The sequence below is a fragment of the Talpa europaea genome, assembly GCF_964194135.1.
Source record: "Talpa europaea genome assembly, chromosome: 6".
In the NCBI taxonomy this organism is placed as follows: domain Eukaryota; kingdom Metazoa; phylum Chordata; class Mammalia; order Eulipotyphla; family Talpidae; genus Talpa; species Talpa europaea.
In genome coordinates this window covers 96840910-96862885 of record NC_140072.1, presented here as the reverse complement: position 1 = coordinate 96862885, position 21976 = coordinate 96840910, and the positions used below count along the sequence as shown (strand labels likewise).

Here is a 21976-nt window from a genome sequence, read left to right as displayed (position 1 = left end):
ACCCGGATGGCGAGGGATCTCATCGGACCCGCGCTGCCGCCGGGTTTCAAGACCCGCGGGACAGCGGAGGACGAGGAGCGAGACCCAAGCCCAGGTAAGCAGCGGCGCGTACCCGGACCGCTGCGCCCGCCCACTCCTTTGACCCAGCCTTGCTCTCTGAGGAAGGGTCTGAAACCTGAGAGGTGGAAGGAGTGGACGGTGGGCGCGGCGCGGCCCCAGCTTGCTTTCCTTCACAGGCCGCGGGAGTAAGTGAGAAAGGCCAAGGGCCTCAGATCGGAGCCTGGTAATCATTATAATGATGATGTATTCCCATTCAACTCTTAGTTGGCTGAACTCTGGTAAACGACACACACACACACTCTCACACTCTGAAGTTATTTAATCCTAGCAACTGTATGATTGTTTCTACGTTGCAAACGGAGGCACTGAGTCCCAGGTTATTATCCACATCACACAGTTAGTAAGTAGTGGAGAGCGATTTAAACGAAGTGTGCTCTGTGCCAGCTTGCCTTCTGATGTATAATGTCCTTGGCTCTTGCAGAATATCCTTTGCTCTCCGGCTGCGGACCTACCTTCCCAGCCTCAGATCTGTCATTGCCTTTGGCACACACTGCGCAGTGCTCAAACCTGTTATAGTTTCTGCGCAGTTCCCCAATTCCCTGTGCTCCTTTTGGCCTCTCTCGCTGCTTCTTTATATAGCCAACAAACTTCTACCTTTAAGGAAAGGTCCAACTTAAATGACACCTCAATGAGGCCTTTCCGAACTCTCCCAAACTTTGTCATGCCTTCCTCTTTATCCACAGGGTTTTTTTTTTTCCCCCATGCTTAATTTCATTACATATTTAATGGTTTTTGAATAACTTGTTGGCATCTCTCTCCAGCACTGCACTATTGTCTTCTAGTCTAAATGCACAGTAGGCAGTTCATATTTGCCAAGAAAATCTTCTGGGATTCTTCCATACATACTATCTCCTGTAATGTTTGTTCTAATTTGAAGGCTGACACTGACACTAAAGTTGGAAAAGATTAAAGCTGAAAGAATAACCCTTTCATTTCTAAACCTGATTTTCATTATTTGACTGTCCAGAGATATGTTTCCACCTAAAGGTTTCCTTCCAGATCTCATTTCTGTTACAGCCATTATTGTCATGCTTTTATTTTAGCCAGGAAGTTTCCCTTCAACTAAGGTTGAAGAAAAGTGCCTCAGATTTCTAATTGTCTAAAGATAGACATGTGGTGTTTTACAATGACCCTATGTCAACCAAATAAAAAGAAAAATTACTTTAAGAATACTTTGGTTAAGAAGAGAAAGCCAGTGAACTTCGTATTTTATCACATCAGGAGACCCATAACACCTGAATGTCTTAAGAGTATGTTCTGAACTGAACCCTGAAAGATGAGCAAAATTATCAAGCTTGGGGGGAGGAGGGAGAATAAGGACTGAGAAACATATGTGAAGAATTTAGAGTAAGGTGGAACATGATAGGTTGCAGGAACAGAGAAGACCAAGAAACTTAAGCAGAGAAGTCCAAGAGGGAGATGAGATTACCACTGCCCACCTGGATGCCACATTCTAGCAGATCCTCAAAGACCAGGTTAGGGACTTTTTGGCCTCTATTCCAAGAATAATGGGGTTCCATTGAAGTGGGGGTTTTTCCTTAAAATTTTTACTGAAATGTAAATATAGGTACAGAAAATATACTTAAAATACACTGATGAATTTTCACAGTAGCACATAGTGGTGTAACCAGCATGCTGATGGCCCCTGCATGCCCCTTCTAGTCACTACTCCTTCCAAGAGTAACTACCTTTATGATGGCTAGCGGAACAGATTGATTTGCTTTTTATACTGTCAGAAGGAAAATCATACAGTATGTTGTTTTTTGTGTATAAAATGATTTTAAGAACTTTAAACCAAGGTCTGACATCAGATTTGCATGATAAAAAGACAGTATCCTTCAACATCCTACCCACTCTCCCTCCTTCTCTTCTCTCTCCTTTCAGGATTTTAATGTATTGCACTGACATCTTGCAACTTGAGAAACAAAGACCGAATTAACCTCTCAGTGCCTGGGACTGTCCTGGTTTTAGCACAATGCAGACTGATTTGTAGGTCTGGGTGAGACCTGAGATTCAGCATTTCTAACAAGCTCCAAATGCTGCTGCTGCTGGTCCTGCTGGTGCCAGGACACTGAGTGGTGAGGGTTGGGAACAAACTGCTTTCTCCGTCTGCATTTATTGCACTGGGTTATAATTTCCTGTTTGCTGGTTTCCCCACTAAACCTTGAGTTCCCCAAGGAAAAAGACCACATCCTAGGTCTTCTGCACTTCCCAGGACTATTACTGCTCAATAGGTTCCTATTGACCAAGTAGAGGAGAGAGTAAAAATTCCTTAAGAGGAACCTAGAATTCAGGCCAGAGGGTCAGCCAGGACCAGTATGAATGCAGTTAACCAACCACCTTTGTGTGGGACCTGGAAGGAACCTGGTGCCCTGCTAAGGGTGGGAATTCCTTTTTTTTTAAATAAAATACAAATAAAATAAAATTACTATCTTAACCATTTTTAAGAGTACTGTTCAGTTGTGTTAAGTATATTCACTTTGTTATATAACCATCACCACCATCCATCTCCAGGACTCTTTCATCTTGCGAAACTGAAATTCTCCACCCATTAAACAATACCTGCATACTTGCCCCACCCCCACACCCCACCTTCCCCTGGCCTCTGGCAACCACCATTCTTTCTGTCTCTATAAATTTCACTGCTCTAGGTAACTCAGATATAAGTGGAATCATGTATTTGTCTTTTTTGTGACTGACTTATTTCATTTAGTATAATCTCCTGAAGATTCACTGATGATGTAACGTGTCAGAATTTCCTTCTGGTGGGGATTCTTGAATCTGGTGTAATAGCTACGTGTGTTCCTCATACTCACCTACCTTGAAAGAGATCACTGACAGGTATGACCAGAGTTCAGAAGAGCGAGAGAGCACACAGGTCTGAGATGGGACAAATTAACTTTGTTCAGAAGGCCCGGAAAATTGAATGTTGGTAAATGGCTCCTAAAATCATGTTGTTGGAATCACTGGGGTACAAATATTTTCTCAAAGCCAGTCCACACAGTCTGTTTGCTGCTATGTGGAAGCTTAGTTGAGCGTTGGCTATTTTGACTCTTAACACCATTCTCCTCATCTGCAGTGACCTTCACTTATACTAATTTCAATTGTTTTTGTACTCAGACACTGGACCCTATTCCATCTCTGGAAATTAAAATTCCAATCTCATTCCCACTATTCATCCCATCATTCTCACTTACTTGCTTCCATTACACTGTTTTTTATCTTTGTCTTTTAATCTCTTTGAGCCATTCAATGTCTGCCTCTATCCTTTTTGGCTTTCTTCCTTAAATTATTTCTGTTCCTTCTCAACTTAGATTCCATGGTCCATTCATTCATTCATCCTCTAGCCAGCAGTTTTCAACTACCTTATTTCATTCTGTATTCTGTTAAACCCATCTGGCAAAAACCTAGCCCTGGATCAATAAATGTTTACCTCTTGTGAGGCTACACCCAGGCTTCCAAATGCTGCTAGAAGAAACCATACATCCACAGATAATGCTACTAAAATTTATAGTCCTTTCCTAACTGTGTCCCCCACTCTGTCCAGCACTCCTCAGAGATTACTCCATACAGCTCTTTCTCACACTATCAACATTGGCTTTGTAAAAACTCTTCCCCCCTCCTTTGCTGGAAAGGTAGATGTCATCTTAAAAAAAAATGCCTTCAATTTTCTGTCACTGCCTAATGTTTCTGAATCTATGCCCAGCTTTTTTGTTTTCCCTTTGATTACAGGGGGAGAGATTGTAAGTTTTTGTGATTCTCATAGTTATACTGTAAAAGACAATTGCCTTTCTGGAGTTGGGAAGATAAAACATTGTACATAAAACAGGAGCAAATGAAGTTAAAGTTCATAGTAAATGTTAGACAGTGCTCTGAATGTCAGTAAGGGAAGTGTAATGTGCCAGCTAAGGTCTTCATGGAAAAAACTGTGGCTAGCTATAACATACACAAAAAAAATCTTCTTAGTTGCAGGACCAGCTCTGCCCCCTAATTATAAACGCAGTAGTTCAGAGTCATCAGACAGCGATGAAGACAGTAGTTCTTTGTATGAAGAAGGAAATCAAGAATCTGAAGAAGATGACAATGGTCCAACTGCAAGGTCAGTTACTTCAACGAAATGCTAACTCAAGCTTCAAACCTAGTATTCATCAGCTAAAACAGGTTGCTGGAAAGGGGATATCATGTCGCATTTATAAAACACAGGGAAAAATCTTGTGATGTGACAATTCCTCATGCACTATATATTTTAAAAAGAAATTTAGTAGTATATAACTATAGAGGTATCTAGATTTTAAGAAATTCATATGTAAAGGATTTTTATTTAAGGTATTATTTAAGTGGCTAAATATTCTAAATAAACTGTGGAATTTCTTTTTAAAAATTACTTACGCTGTATATTTTTTTGTTTAAGTAAATCATGATTTCTTTCTATCCATCCTTAAATCACCACAGGTCTCTGTAAATAAGAAGTGGAATATTTGTTTATTCTTGGGTAGCAAGTGTGGTTTTTTTTTGGGAGGGGTTGATACATTCTAAAATATTGATACATTATGAGACAGAAATAGCAACTTAAAACCCTTTCTTAAATGAAATTAAAGGTCAAAGTCTTAAACTTTTTTCTCAAAAGCATCTAGCAAGTAGATTGTTAGAATCTTTAATCCTACAGAAATTTACAAAATTGACGTATTATTGTTGTAAAGAGGCAATCAAAGTCTATTTTAGTCTAACAATAAAAGATTAAGTAGTTGTCATATCCTTTTTTTTTAATTTGGCAAGCTTGATTTGTTGTTTTAGTATTTATGTTATTTGGCATGCTGTATACAATGGTGTAAGAACAGGTAGAACTTATTAGTTGAAATTAATGTTTCCTTTAAAAATTAAAATTTCTCTGTGCAAAAAAATTTTTTTCCCTTAGAAAACAGAGGAAAAATGAGGATAATGGTGATGATGACGACGAAGGGTTTTTTGGACCAGCCCTTCCTCCTGGATTTAAGAAGCAGGATGATTCTCCTCCAAGGTGATAATGTGTAATATTTCAGGCCAGTGTTTTCTGAATATTTCAGCTAGTGTCTGTTAATTAATTGAAGAGTTGTCTGAAATCGTTTCTAACTTATATTTGTATAACATTTGAAATTCCCATAATAATTCATATAACAAATAATTAAAGTTAAATTATTTAAATAAAAATAATTTTTAAATCCTATAATAAAAACAATTATTTATATGTTTATAACACTTTTTATAGTTTATAAAAAAACTTCCATAACTCCTATTTGATACTTACAAAATAGTTTGTGGTAAATGGGATCATGCATCCTCCTGCCTCCTTTTTTTCAGATAGATAAGGTTGCATACATAATAAGTGGTAAACCTGGGGCTAGAATCCTGGTATTTTACTCAGATTCAAATATTTTCTAAGCTATTTGTTGATAGAAATAAATTCCTGTGTGCCAACTTGAACAGTTTGACTGACTTCTTTTACCCTCAGATTTGTTATGTGTAAAGCAGGATAACACATTATTCCTTACAGAATGTCGTAATGATAGGGTTTCATATTTATATACATACATACACACACACACACACGAGTGTATCTTACATGGTGACTGGCACAGGGTAAACATAGTAAATATTGATCCCTGTTAATATGAAGTTGACATACCAAGTTACTTAAAATTCATATCACTGTATAACATGGTGCAAGAACAGGTAGAAAGGATTGTTGTACAGTTTGTATTCCAAGTTTATTATCACATTTGTCAGCTCTAATGTTCATGCAACCTTGATCTTTTTTTAAAAAGACATAGATGGCTACTGACTTTGTATGATCCCTAAGGATAATCTTTAAGGGATCTTTTGAAAGACCAAAGACAGATATGCCACAGAGATCCAAATGTGACTCCTAAAACCTAAAATATTCTATCCACCCTTTCCAGGAAATTTGCTGATTGCTGGGCTATTGCATTTCTTTCAGGAAAACACAGTATTAGATGTATAAGAATTTCTTTATCTTTCTTTTTTTAATATTAAAAGGGCAGGTTTATTATAAAAAAGGGAGGGATGTAAAGGATGCTTGCACAGACACAAGTGGGCAGAAAGAGCTTTCCCTGAATGGGACAGGTTTGTTAGAAGAAACACCTGCATAGTCCCAGGTGGGCAGGCTTGGAGGAGAGCTGCCTCTGCTGTTTTGCAACAGGACAAGGTTGGTGAAGAGAAACACAGTCACAGGGCCGGCAGGAAAGCTGCTGCAGGAATTTCTTTCTTGAAAATTATATTTTGGCAATAATAAACAGATGATAGCATATATTTACACAGCTTTACAATGTTTTAAGATTTTATGTACCAGTGATTTTATTCTGACAAATTCCCCAAGGCCAGAAAATGAACTGCAATTGCACTTGTAGATTGCTAAAAATTACACTCAGAAAAAAATCCATGAAGTACTTCATTATAGCTTAGAAATGATAATATAATCTTTCTCACAGTGCCATACTTCCCCATTTTCAAGTGCAGAAATGTTCTGGTTTTATGACCCAAAACAAGAAGTTATTAAATAGCCAGGATTGGAACTGATAGCTTCTGATGTTCATTACTGTTTTTCCCCTGACATACACTTGCACATATACATGCGTGTGTGTGTGTGTGTGTGTGTGTGTGTATACACATAATTTTATATATATATATATATATATATATATATATATATATATATATGTATGTATGATTGAACACAGTACAACCCAGAAAATTCAGCTTGGGACTTCAGTGCCATCTTGGTTGGTAACAGTAGCACAGTGACATCTCTGGAAAAAACATTGGTGTGAAAAAAAGGGCACAGAAACTTAAAACTAAGAAAGTGCATAGAAAGAATCTTTTATTTTTTTCCTACACAACATAGGACTTTCTCCTTTCAAAACCCACAGTTTTGGCAAATCTCATTTAGACTGATGATGCCACATTCCCTCAGAATGTGGTAACAGGGCCCTTTGAAAGAAAATGAACTTTGGCTTCAAGCAGACCAGGGTTCACACTCTAGTCCTGACACTTACTAGTTTGTGTTGTCTTTTGGCATTATTTTCCTCGCCCAGAAAAGGAATGACTTATACCAACCCACACTGTTGTAAGGAAATAGAAAGGTATATGGGTTGACATGTGGTTTGCATCTTTTTCCTTCTCTGTGGATCACAAATGAACTATTTTCATTCTTGTACACTTCCACATCCTTACTGGATTATTAGTGAGGATAATCTCTAGATTTTTATACTACCTTGACATACAGATGACTGTCATCTGTTGATAGACATATGCAATATATGTTCTGAGAGCTCCATACTTAATAGTTTCAACTATAATTACCATGTCCCAAAGGTGTTATTTGCTGGAGAGTGAATACCAAGACAGAATCCATGGCATAACATAGAAAAAGATCTTCACAGGCTTTAGTTCATAATGAGAACTTTTTAAAAAATACACTTTTTATTTAACATAATTTCTTTAGGAAGTGAACATACACAAAAATTGAGAATTGCAGGTTTAATATCTAGTCATTGACTAGCCAAGTTAAAATAAATAAAATAAATTTGTTAAGCTAACAGTAAAACACAAGGTTATATAATAAAAATGATAGGCTAAATAAAATCCTCGTTTTCAACATTTGTTATTATCTGACTTTGTTATTTTTATGAACTTTTTATTCTGAAAGCTGCCTTTTAAAGATACTGATAAAGGTACATTTTATATTTCAGGCCTATAATAGGACCTGCATTACCACCTGGTTTTATTAAATCTACACAAAAAAGTGACAAAGGCAGAGATGATCGAGGACAACAAGAATCATATTTCAACTCTGAGGTTTGGAAATTTTTTTATTAAAGAATAAGATGTAACAAAACTTTTTGTAGTAATAATGGCAATCATTTGACTCAAATGTGATGGACTATGTAGCCCTATTCAGATTGACTTAAGAGTGTAACAGCATGGGTAAGATGAAATAAAAAACTTACTGTAGACCTGAAATTCTATTAGAAAAACAACAAGGCAGTTACACAGTGATGGGGTATTCATTACCCATTGATGTTTCATACCCTTGAAAAGAAACTTACAAATGCTAGAAAATAGAGCATGATGAAAAGTTTAAGAAATCATAATTGATTTGGAAAAGAAAACGCTGAGGAGCTTTATGATAGTGATCTTTTTTTTTTTTTTAAATAGAGGCATGTTTTTATTTATTTGTTTATTTTTTTTTTATTTGTTTGTTTTGTTTATACATGCACTGGGTACAGTCAGAAGCGCGGGAGGGTGAGAGAACTCACCAGAGGCAGAGCGGGGAGCAGAGCAGGCAGAAGGACCGAAGCACACTGCTGAGGGGAGCAGCGGGCGGCAGGAGAGGTCTGCGCGCCATGTGGGACCCTCCTCCGGTGGCCGGGGAGCAGCCGGGGATCGAACCGGTGCCGCAGAGGCCGCGGGCAGCCTCTCAACCCAGCGCTCAACCGCTGCGCCACCGGGGAGGCCCTATGATAGTGATCTTTACCTTCAAGTTCTATCCAGCTTCTGGTGCCTGTATATAACAAAGGCATTGCTGAACATGTGATAATTTTGAAAAGATAGATCAAACAACTTTGGAGTCAAATGTGAGAGCTGCCTTCTGGCTAGAAGCCTAGTCTTTAACAATACCTGAGATTTGTAGGGTACTCTAATTTTAATGCATTTACCCCATATATAAATATTATATTTAACTTCTGCATGGCCTTATGAAGTAGATGTTGCTCATATATTGCAGATGCTAAAAACCAGAGAAGTTGAGTAACTTACTTATCAAAGCCAGGGCTCAAATCCACTTCTTAGGACTTTAAATCCCCTGTTCATTTCATTATACTGCTGTGCCTACCTGCATATGAATTCATATAATCAAAAAACTCCTGTGCCTTTCCATTGAGAATTTACTAGTAGCACAATGGTTGTTACTACAGGAAGTAGAGTGCAGTGATTAAGATCATGAAATTCAGAGTCATTAACTCACTTTCAGCAGATATTTATAGAGCATCTACTGTGTGTCAGGCGCATAGTCACAGAAATAAATTGTCTTACTTTCAAAAGACATCCTGAATTTGAATCCATTTCTGCTATCACCTGGTCCAAGTCATCCTATATTTCTCCTGTTCCTTTTTCTTCGTGTTTTAGTCCTTTTTTCTCTACTACCTCTTCTCCAAAGAGCAACTAGAGTGGCCCAGATGAAACAGTCATATTTTGTCATCTATACTCAATTACCCATACTCTCTACATAAAAGCCAGAGTTCTTGCAAGGCCCTCTACAATCTGGCCTCCATTACCTTCCTGATTTCTTCTCTTAACTTGATTAACCACACTGAGAACCTTGCTTTACTTCCTCAACCACGCCTGGCAGGGTCCTACCAATCGAGCTTTTCTAGCTGTTTTGTAAGTCTCTCCAAAATAGTTTTCCCCAAGATATTGGTGTAACTTGCCTTCCAGGCCTTCCATTGTTTTGCTGGAATGTCACTTCGGTGAAGTTATTTTTGACCTCCTATTCTAACATTGCAGATCCTTCTTCCTGTCCCCTTCCCTCCTTTAATTGTCTCCATAATTTAAATCACCACCTAAGACTCCATTTATTTTATTCCTTCTTTCTGTTTATTGCTGATGTTTCCCCAGTAGAATGTGAGTTCACGAGGACAGAAATTTTTGTCTTATTTCCAATGAGTATTCAAAATGTTCGTTGAAGTCATCCAATGTTTACTGGATGAAGGAATAAGTCAGACTGTCCTTGCCCTCATCACATTAAACAAATACATTAAACAAATGATTTCTAACATTATACATAATTCAAATGGTATATAAAGATAATGGAACCATGAGAGGGAATCTAAACTGATGTTTAGAAATAGAAAAAAAAAAGTCTTTTTCTCTAAGAAAGTGCATAAACTGAAGATTTATGAGTTGGTGGTAGCTCAGCAAATTGGACAAGGAAGGTTATTCCAGAGAGTACAGGTTGCTTATTGAAAACAGAGAAATATGGAGAGGAAGAAAGTGAAGGTTAGAAAATGTAGTATGATTTGAACGGAGAGAATGAGTAGGGAAAAAAGGCGGGAGAGAGTAGGCAAGAGCCACTTGGGCTTTTAATCCTGGCTGAGCTTTGCTTGTTACCAGTAGCCTATATGTTATTTTACTGATCTCATAGGGTTGTGGTTATGATTAAATCAGAGTAATAGGTATTCAGCTTACACCTTTATTATTATCATTATTATCATCATCTTCATCTCTACTACTGCTGCCTTGAGAGTCACTTTGAAGTGTTTAGGCTAACTGTAAGGAATCTTTTCTAACATGATTGTTAAATATAAGAATAAATCACTAGGGCCTCCCCGGTGGCGCAACGGTTGAGCGCTGGGTAGCAAAGCTGCCCGTAGCCTCTGCGGTGCCGGTTCGATCCCCAGCTGTTCCCCGGCCACTGGAGGAGGGTCCCACATGGCGCGCAGACCTCTCCTGCCACCCGCTGCTCCCCTTAGCAGTGTACTTCGGTCCTTCTGCCTGCTCTGCTCCCCGCTCTGGCTCTGGTGAATTCACTAACCCTCCCGCGCTTCTGACTGTACCCAGTGCTTGTATGTATAAATAAATGAATAAATAAATAAATAAATAAATCTTTAAAAAAAAAAAAAGAATAAATCACTAGAGGAAAGACTTCCAGCAATATGGAAGACTAAGTTGACATGGTCTCACTGACTCTCCTTTCCACAAATACAACAGAATGGGTGGGAGGGAGAGAAAGCAACAAAGTTAATACACAGCTAAGCTCAAAAAATAAGAACAGAAAATCCATGGGTGCTAGTAACACAAAAGAGAATTCAGAGCCAGAGCAATAAACACAGGTTGCCAGAGCAATAAACACAGCAGAAGACCCTGTGTTGGATAGAGCCCAGCTTCAAGACTCAAGGACTATGCCTGGCAACAGGAGCCTGAGCTCCAGGCTCATGCAGGCAAAAGAGAGTGACTTGAACTCCTGGAATACTTGAACTCCTGGGAATACCACAGCCTCAAAGTGCTGCTCTGCTGCAATAGGATTATGAGAGAAATGTGAGCCACTTCCTTCCTTAGGAAAGAGAATAGGAAGGAAGTTTGCTTTAGTGAAGGGCCTTTTCTGTAATCTACTTTCACAGAGTTCAAAAAAAAAAAAATTGTGTGTGTATCTGTCCATCTGTCTGCCTCAAACATGGGAATGGGGAAAGAGAAATGTAGTAAAATGGTAGCAATTGATTGATTTGGGTGAGGATACATTAAAGATGTAGCACCATTCAACTTTGTTCACAATTGGAACTTTGTCCTAGCTCAAAAGGTTGGACAGGATTATATCGTAGTATACCTGTTTAAAGTATTCTTGGTTCTGAATTATTTTATTATTTCCTTTCAAACCTTTCTTTTTTCAGAAGACACTTCTGTTTTCAGAGAGGCTTCTCTCGTGATATAACTTCCAAATTAAGACACATGTAATAACATTAATAGCTAATATTTATTGAGCGTTGGTTACAAGCCAGCCACTACAAGGCACAATATACACTTATATTTGCATTGCTGCATAAACTTAATTTAATACAATTAACAATCTTGGAGATGGTGTATCAACTAGATTGCTTTTAGCTGTAAATAACACAAAATCCAGCTCAAAATGTAACTGCTTTAACCTACTTAGTAAAGGTGGTGTTTATATAATATCCTCAGTGATATGTATTCTGTATTCTCAAAATAAGGAAAATGTGTTTCATATATAATAAGAGGTCTAGAGGTAGGCTCATTCCAGGTTGTTTAATTCAACTACCTAATGAGATCTTCCAGGGTTCCACTTTTTCTCTTATTCTTCCCTGTCATCTATAGTATGTTAACTCCTCCTACCCTGACCCCTTTATTATACCAACAACCCTGCCAAAGTTTTAAAACACAAACAGACGGTAATGTCCGTCTGTAATACAAAAGGGGACCTGTTCTGTGCCCATTTTATAAAAGGAGGAAAACCTTGCCAGATTTCCTATAGACCTAACCTCTTATTCCTTTGGTGAGAATTGTGTATTATGCCTAAACTAATCAGTGGATCAAGAAGAATGAGACCAAAGTGACTGGCTTAGAATTATCAGTGTTTCCACCCATCTCCCCTCCCATCCCAATGCGCAAGTTAGAAAAGGTCCCAGTTTCCTGAGAAGGGCCTGGCTCCAAAGATGATGAATAAAACACAGGATTCTTTTAGCAACAGAGTAGTTATTGATTGGGGCTGTTATAATCCCCGTCTGAAAAATAAAACTCAGACCTCAAAAGGTTAAATAACATGCCTTTGGTCACAGGGCTAATCCAGTGACAAATTGAGACCTTGAAGCCAGGTCTGTCTAACTGTAGCCCAAATTATAAACCAGCAGGATATAGAATTTATATTGTGTTTCTGCATTAAATAGCTCAACTTTTAAAAATAATGATTTAATACCTAGATTGGATTTGGGTTTATGATTCATTTTCTCATTTTCAGTTTAGTTGGGCCTAATTTTTGTTTGCTCTTCCATCTGCCCTTTTAATTAATGTCTCCCAACATCCTAAGTGATGTTTATTTCTAAAAATTTCAGGCCTCATCCCTCCAGGACATACAGAAATTCTGCCTTAATAAAACCATCTCATTAGATGAAAGTAAAAATGCCATTAGCTTTTCCCATTATCTTAAATTGTAATGGTATTTTGATGTCACTGTCTTAAAGTTTGAAGGGTCATTATATGTTCTATACCGATTCATTTTGTGTAGCCCAATATTATATTTGTAGGAAGTCATAAATGTATTCAAAATAATTTCAGAGATACTATTGCTATAGAAATGAGCTATAAGAAGTTGAATCATTAACAATTAAAATAAAATAATGGAGGGGCAGCTATTGTATAGTGGGGAAAATACTAGCCTTGATCTTAGAACATTTAAGTGCTAGAAACCAGCTTCATGCCAGGTGACAAGTTGCTTAACCTTTCTAAATACACTTCTTTAAACCTAGCTTTCTCAAAAAGAAAACAGGATTAAAATGCCATTTCACAGCTTTCTTATCAGGACTAAATGAGGCATAGTATGACTAAGCCCATAGTTACTAATTGTGAGCATGAGATTTAGAATAAGCCATAATACATAATTATCTAATTATTTATACTAGTAGCAATTGCCATAGGGTTCAGAGTAGAAACCACAGATAGAAAGTTACCATTAAGTAGTTGATAGGGAGAATGTAAATAATACAAATGACCTCCTGATCCTGGGAGAGTGAAGAAATAGGAGCAAGAACTGCTTGTCAGGGCTGAAGGACAAACATGAATGTAGTAGATAACAGAGTCTTAAATGGAAAACCTTACATTAAAATGGTTTAATAAAAACACATTGAACTCTCTTACTGCAATACGATACTATGAAATCTTTGAAATAACTGAGATATTTTGGGAACCATATTAACTCATTTGTATCAGCACTTTATAAAATATTACATAGAATTTCTTTTTTTTTAAGATTTATTTATTTATGCATTCAAGAGCTGGGGTATAACCAGAGACACAGGGCATAAGGGATTCACCAGAGACAGAGTGGGGAACAGAACAGCCAGACTGACTGAAATACACTGCTGAGGGGAGCAGTGGGTGAGACTGGAAAGGTCTGTTTCGCCATGTGGGTTTCTCTCTGGCCACCCATGGATCGAACTTGTGCTGCAGAGGCTGTGGATTGCTTCATAGTGCGGTGCTTAACCCCTTGCACCACCAAGGAGGCCCTACATAGAATTTCTATTTCAGTGGGCTGAATCATGACTGATTCAGCTTCCAAGAATGCCTTACTTACACGCATCTTATTCCAAAGAGCTTTTTCTATACCAGGAATTAGCATGTTTTCAATTTGTGCCACCTCTGAAAAATCAGTAATAATTACCGAGAATACTATGTTGATAAAGTATCAGGAAGAGCTGAAATAATTTCATGAGGTCTGCCATGGACATGGAGGGGTAGGTGGTGGGACAATCTACATGCCATGGATTTGTCATCTCTGCACTGTGTTCCTGAGGAAGGCAAGGAAAAAGTGCTTGATTAGCCAGCAAACTGTTCACTTTTTGTTTTGTGTCTAGGTAATAAGTTTCAAGTTAGAATTTTGGAATTGAGGATCATTTTCTATAACTGTAGCTCTTGATTTAAAGGCAATGTCTTTTTTTAAAAGGAAACAGAGAGCAGTGAAGATGAGGACATTGTTGGACCAATGCCTGCAAAAGGACCAGTTAACTATAGTGTAACAACAGAGTTTGAAAAAAGGGCCCAGAGAATGAAAGAAAAACTAACTAAAGGAAATGATGTAAGTTCTAAGTATACTTTAAGAAATAAACTAAAAATATAAATTTTTAAAGTAGACATTAATATGTATGTATATAAATAAAGTTTAGGAATTGGGTAATCCAGAAGCTGTAAAGGAAAAGATTGGCAAAAAGATAACATAGTCAAACAATCAGTAAATTAGATGAAAGCATTTGTAACGTATATAATAAATACATCAATCCTTCCTCTAAAAGTCTGTTAATTAACTTTAAATCCTCAATTGAAAAAACTAGTTAATTAGCATTCATATATACTTTCCAGGCTATGTTAACTTTTTCATTTCTCTTAAAGGATTCATCTAAACCAATTACAAGAGAATCGTGGATGACTGAGCTTCCTCCGGAAATGAAAGACTTTGGTCTTGGGCCTAGAGCTTTTAAGAGAAGAGCCGATGACAAATCTGGAGATCGATCAGTCTGGACTGATACTCCAGCTGACAGGGAAAGGAAAGCTAAGGTGAGAGACTTTGATTGTTTGTTCCTATATTTCTATATATGTTGGCTCTATTTTGAAAAGATATGAGGCAAAATTATTTAATAATACTTTTTTAAAAATTATAATTCCAAAGACAAATACAGATGTCCCCTTGAAGGATAGTTTGAAGAAAGGAAAGGATACCAAGTACTTGCTATGTTCTTTATAATATTATATTAAACTTTTTGCTAATTAACATTTGTTTACCAAGTACTTCGTTTTTGAGTGTACACTATTGTGAATGATAAATATGCTAAAAGATTTTTTTTAAAGATTTATTTATTTATGTATACACGAACTGGGGTGTAAGCCAGTGGTATGGGGGGTGAGAGGATTCACCAGAGAGAGTGGGGAGCAGAACAGGCAGACTGACTGAAATACACTGCTGAGGGGAGCAGCAGGCGAAGCAGGAGAGGTCTGCTGCACCATGTGGGTAGCTTCCTGGCCGTGGATTGAACTCGTGCTGCAGTGGCTGCGGATAGCTTCATAGGTTACGTCTTAACCCCTGCACCACCAGGGAGGCCCTATTCTAAAACTTTTAAATTACACTTGTTCTTTGCTGGTATATTTTGTTTATTGATCTTATATCTTAGAGCTCTGCTATACTTGTTATTTTAATTCCAGGAATGTGTTTTATAGATTCTTTGGAGTTTTTTACACAATGATGGTTTATAATTGTTGGTAACAGATAATGTAGGATTTCTTTTTAAGTCTTATTTTCTTTCCTGAATTGCATCAGGTTCAATAATGTTCACCTGTGTTCATTCCTCAGGAGACACAGGAAACAAGGAAATCATTTAATAAGAAGGATGAAGAATATATGTTGTCAGGAAGGGAAAAGAGATTGGCTGAGCAGGTATCCTCATACAATGTAAGTAAAAGTATAAAATATGTACCCTTATATTTTTCTCTATTTTTTAATGCTGTTCTCATTTTTTTCCTTATTTTTTTTAATTTAAAGATTGTTTTTTAAATTTATTTATTCATGCATACCAGAACCGTGGTACAGATCAGATGTGTGGGAGGGTGAGATGATTCACCAGAGACAGAGCAGGGAACAGAACAGGCAGACTGACTGAAATACGCTGCTGAGGGGAGCAGAAGGGCAAGACAGGAGAGGTCTGCCGCGCCATGTGGGTATCTCACCAGCCAGCCAGGATCAAACCCGCGCTGCAAAGGCTGCGGACAGCTTCACAGTGCTATGCTTAACCACTGCACCACCTGCCCATTATTTCTTTTTTTTAATCTTCCTTTTTACTTCAGTCTTTTCTATATATCTGTCCTGAAGGGTATTCAGTTCTGTATTTATATAGATATATAAATTTTTTGTAGGTATTTTTAATGCATTTCATGTAATGGTTTAATAGTTTCAGTTTATATTTTACTTGTTATGTATCAGAAGTTTAATTCCTAGAAATTTGTACCACATGAGGAGAAAACAAGAGCCCATAAGCTCCAGAGATCCATGGTTCATTTGTTTTTAAATTATGAACAGATTTAGAATATTTAATGTAAAAAAATGTTAAATATGGCAGGAAAAATGTTTTTAAAATGTGGTTAAATATAAATTTATACACCAAATTTGACATATTATTTTGTTATGTTCTCTTATTCATTAAAAAAAAATGGTGAAATGTAAATCACTGAATCCATTGATTCCTGAAGGATGATCAGGAGAATTAGCTTTTTTCCCCAATGAAAGTTCATGAAAAGGTGCACACATGTTAAAATTATAATTAGCATGATTTATTGGACATATGTAGACAGTACCATAACCAGTGAAGCATAAATGAAACATTTTTGAAATTCAACCCAAACAAAACGCAGTCCTCATGGAACTTTTATGAAAACTGATCTTCAAAAGTTCAATCTAAGTTCAATCTACAAAATTGAAAGAATCACTATCATTCAAACCATAAAACCAAACTCTCTGCCAAGATATGGAAACAACCTAAAAGCCCCAGAACAGAGTAAATCAAGAAGATGTGGTATAAAAACAATGGAATGCTACTTAGCAATCAAAAAAAGATAAACTCATGCTAGTTGAGGCAACATGAGTAGAACTAGAAGGGATTATTCTGGTGAAATAAGTCAGAAGGAGAAAGAAATACAGGTGGCTTCACTTTTATGTCGAATACACTTATATGTGGAATACAGAGAAACCAAATAAAGGATCAGACAAAGACAAACTTTAAAATCAACTACAGAAAGTTGACCGTAGATCTGAAATATCCAGGAGGGGAGAGGATGCAGGGGATAAACTGTAGACTACAGTGTGGGATTATAGGTGCTTCAATGTTGGAAGAACTATGGTGACCACACCTGAGGGGAGAAATCCTATACTGTGAGAAAATTAACAAGGATGTAAAATAATGGTACTTTATTTAAAAATATATATTAAAATTAAATAATTTAGAATTTTAAAAAATAAATAAATAAAAATCTTTGTTCGTGGAGCAATGTGATGAGAGTTTCTGCCATTACGAAGGCTTCTGTCTCTTCCATTAGAAGAAAGAATTAGCTTCTTTACATTATCCCTTTCACATTATCCTTTCTTGAAATAAAGTTGTAAAGGAACACAGAAAGAAAACATATTCTCTGACTACAGGAGTTAAAATTTTTTCAGTTGAAATTAACTTGAAATTTTAAAAATAGGGCCTCCTTGGTGGCGCAGGGGGTTAAGACGCAACCTATGAAGCTATCTGCAGCCTCTGCAGCACGAGTTTGTTCCCCTGGCAGGCCAGAGAGCAACCCAGTTGGTGCAGCAGACCTCTCCTGACTCTCCTGCTGCTCCCCCTCAGCAGTGTACTTCGGTCAATCTGCCTGTTCTGTTCCCCCACTCTGTCTCTGGTGAATCCTGTGACACACACACACACACACCTGCACCTCAGGCCTGTACCCCAGCTCTTGTATGCATAAATAAATAAATCTTGTAAAAAAATTTTAAAAATAACTTAAAAGCTATACACAACTGGAAATCAGTAAACTTCAAAATTTAAACTTTGCATCAAAGACTCAATGATAGATGTTAGAAAATAACCTAGACTTGGTAATAAATACAGTATGTCAAAATTGTATTGTGGGATGCAATATAAAGTGATAGTTGGAGACAAAATGTATAGTCATAATGAGGTAAGCTAGAAGAGAAGAATAGCTGAAAATTAATAAGCCAGGCCTTTTCCCAAATTAATATTAAACAGCACTTGTTCATAACCATGCCTCTCCACCCCTGAGTATTTCTGAGAGATAGGCATATAGACTTGAACATGTTTCATTCATAATAACCTCAAAAAGACTTATATGAGAATGCGCACAGTCTTTTAAATAGCTAAATTCTGTTAACAGCCCAGGAGTCCATCAATGACAGAAAGAAAAAACAAACTAAGTATATAGTGAATTACAACTCAACAATAAAAAAGGAACAAATTACACATAAATGCAGCAGTGTAGATGAATCTCAAAGTTGTTATGCTGAATGAAAGAAATATTATACGAGTATTATATTCTGTATGATTCCATTAATATGAAGCACTGCAATACGTGGAATAAAGCTATGGTGGAAAAAATGAGAATAGTGGTTGCTGCAGTAGGAACGTGAAGACTGACTAAGAAGAGGAGCTTTCTGGGGTCATTGGAAATGTTCCAGATCGTCATAAGAGTTTGAATTACAAAACTCAGTGAATGTGCACTTAAGATTTATGCATCTCATATGTAAATATATCTTAAAATAAAAAAATATAAGCTAATATTAAACTCTAATGAATGAAATGCATACTGAAGTACTTAAGGGTACATGTAATGCTGTCACTTTGAAATACATCCAAAAATTAGGGTTCTGGCCTTATGCTAAAATTTTGGTTACTTATAAAATTTATTTTTCAAAACATTAATATAGGGGATATTTATATTAATATTTATGTCATTATGGGATATTATATTAATACTTAATTAACTCTTTTATTTGATATATCAAATACTCCTGAAAATACTACAATGAAGATAAAAACCAAGCAACTAGAATATTAGTGTGAGTTTTCAAAACTGCAGAAAGAAACCTATCCAAGATAAATTGCTCTAGACTTTATAAATTGTTAGAAAATTTCACACATTTTTATTAAAGTTTAAACTTTGTAAATTAGCAGATTGACCATTTAGCAAATAGATCTCTACATGAGTCGACTTTCAGCCTTTGGAATTTATTGCTTCTAGGTATTTTATTATTTATCATTCTGGTACTATTTTGGTTGTGTATGACACAGTGTACAAATTATGCTAATCCAAAGGGACAACAGTACATCTAAAACAATGGATATAACAATCTGTTTCTTTTATCATAAAAAATTTGAGCACTTGAATCGTAAGAGTACAGTGGTTTCATGTATCCCTCTGTCTTATGTTTAATTTATAGAGGCTCAGTAAATTGAAACCTGCTATCTTTATTTTTCCATTTTTGTTTACTTTTTTTTAACCTTTTGTACATTTTCTCATCAATTATAAGTAATTTTTCTCAGTAGTGGCTTTAGATAAAGTAGTGCCTCCACAACTTCATTCTTTCTGGCTTCTGTGTCCTCCAAACTTTGTCTTTTTCCTCTAGCTCTTAGATTTTCATTTTCAGAGAAAAGGAGGAAATGTTGCCACTATATCAGGTTTTTGTAGTGTTGCTTTTGTACATTTGCACATTCACATATATTACATTATAGTTATACAGTATATAATATTATAGTTACCCATCCTAAAATTACCCTTATTTCAGTTCTCCTTTTGTGTTGTCATCTCCTTTATTAATACCGAACTACCAGAAAGAACAATCTACACAGTAGATTTCACGTCAGATGGGTCACCTGTTGGAGAACCAGTGTATTTTTTTAAAGCACAGGTTTCTGAGCTCACAATTGATAAATGTGTTTAATTAAATCTTTGATGGGATTCAGGAATCTTGTATTTCTTTCAGCCAGTCAAGAGTGGAGACCCATGGTCTTCAAGTGCTTTGCTTGGCATTCTCTAAAAGAAACTTTATTTGACATCTAAAAGTTTTTATTGTAAGTTTCAAGTCACTGATGTAATTTATAGGATTGTATAATGCTGTATTAAAAGTTTCAAATACAATGTAATTGTCATAACAATTCAATATTTATTATCTTTTAAAGGTTTGTATGAACACATACTTCCTTAACAGTTTGAAATTTTATTTCATCCTTTTTTTCTTCCTTGAATTCATAATTTTATTTTTCCTCTGCCACAGAATTTTATCCTAGCAGAATTCACTTTTATGCTTGAAAGTTTTTTATGACTATATTTGATGTTGTATTTCACAGCAACAAAAATAAACACTTAAATTGAAATTGTACTACTTTCTTTTTAATTTCCTGTTTCTGTAAATGTCTATACTTTTTGCCCTTCTATCAATAGATTAAATTGTAATTTCAGTAGATCAAAACAATGTAAGGATATTGAAAGTTTTGATAAATAATTATTAAAAAATAAATTTAAATTTAATCTCTTAATGATTTTTTTCCCAGTGATTTTTGTTCACCCAACATTGTAGTAGTACAAATCCTTTATATTCATTAGATTTAACCACCTTCACCCAAGTAGGAAGGAAAAAAACGAGGGTGGCAAAGAGAGAACATAAAATCAGAAGGAATGAAAATCCTGTCAGTATATGGAATCTTTCATCATACCCTTGACAGACCTTGAATATGTCACCTCTGTGCCAATATTTTTCTGTTTTGCTTCAACCTGGCAAGTATCCTTCTCATCCACCATTCAGACTTCAAGGAACCACACATCCATAAAGATTTAATCTATTGATAGCTTCCAAGTGACAAGTGTAATTGCTTGTCCTTTCTCATTATGTTTTTGGTTCATACTTTAATTTTGACATATCTCATGGTGCTTTCAATATGATTATTGAAATTATTTTTTTCTGTCTTGCTTTTTTAACATTATATGTTCTGTAGTTAGTAGATATCTTTATTTTGGTTAAATTAAATTTGCCTCTGTTACATATTCTCTTCATAGATGCTATCTTGGATTTGGAAAACTTACTGGGGTTTATACATTGCTGCCTTTAATGTCCACTGTTAACTACTTGATTATTTTATTTAATCATCATTTGCTGTCAATAACAAGACAGGCTAAGACCTTTATTTTTATTCTCTTGCCCAGGAATCAAAAAGATCAGAATCTCTTATGGACATTCATCATAAAAAATTAAAGAATAAGAATGCTGAAGATAAAAGTAAGCCCCAAGAAAGAATACCATTTGACCGCGATAAAGATCTCAAAGTTAATCGGTTTGATGAAGCACAGAAAAAAGCCCTCATAAAGAAATCTAGAGAACTAAACAGCAGATTTTCACATGGCAAAGGCAATATGTTCTTATAAGTAAGTATATTTCAGTGAGATATATTTTCATACTGAAAAATTTGAACTTTTCTAAATATTTTGTTATCTATAGGTAATTGTGTATAAAAAGAAAAATCTATTTCCATTTATAATAAAATAGATTATAAGCTTGTAAGTCCTTCTTTTCAAAGTTAACTAAGTTTTGAAAATTCAGCCATATGGGATAAAAAAATGTGTTTTACTGGAAAAGTAGCCTTATTCTCACAATCTAACAGGGTATTGCTTTTAAAAATACTAAAATAAAAATTTAGTTTATGAGAAGTGGCAAAGTAAAGTATACTTTGAAACCTGAGGGTATATATGCATATTTTATTGAAGAATGAAGAGATGAGATTTATCTTTTTATGTTAAATGAGATCATAATCAGAAAATGTTCATTGCTTTGAAAGGTTCTCTATAAGTTAAGGTCAGAACCTTTACATCATTCTCAGCCCAGTATCACAAGGGTGATAATAGTGAGTAAGGAATTCCATAAAAGGGTGAGGTACTTCTAAAGTCTTTATGATATTTAATTGCATGAAACCCTGCATCAATATTAAAATGTGACATTAAGGGGAAATACTGTTAAAGATAGAAGTATTTGCCAACTTACTGATTT

At 36.0% G+C, this 21976-nt stretch overlaps 1 protein-coding gene across 1 annotated transcript; it reads left to right on the top strand.

Annotated features, from left to right (window-relative positions):
• Nucleotides 1-6: 6 nt before the first annotated feature.
• Nucleotides 7-21451, top strand: GPALPP1 (GPALPP motifs containing 1; the record flags this gene model as incomplete). Its single annotated transcript, XM_084234476.1, has 8 exons — nucleotides 7-94; nucleotides 4087-4219; nucleotides 5036-5137; nucleotides 7866-7971; nucleotides 14345-14476; nucleotides 14788-14952; nucleotides 15743-15841; nucleotides 21139-21451. The coding sequence occupies 8 exons, from the start codon at nucleotides 7-9 to the stop codon at nucleotides 21355-21357; spliced, it is 1044 nt and encodes a 347-aa protein (XP_084090602.1). The 3' UTR covers nucleotides 21358-21451.
• Between the last annotated feature and the right edge of the window lie 525 nt (nucleotides 21452-21976).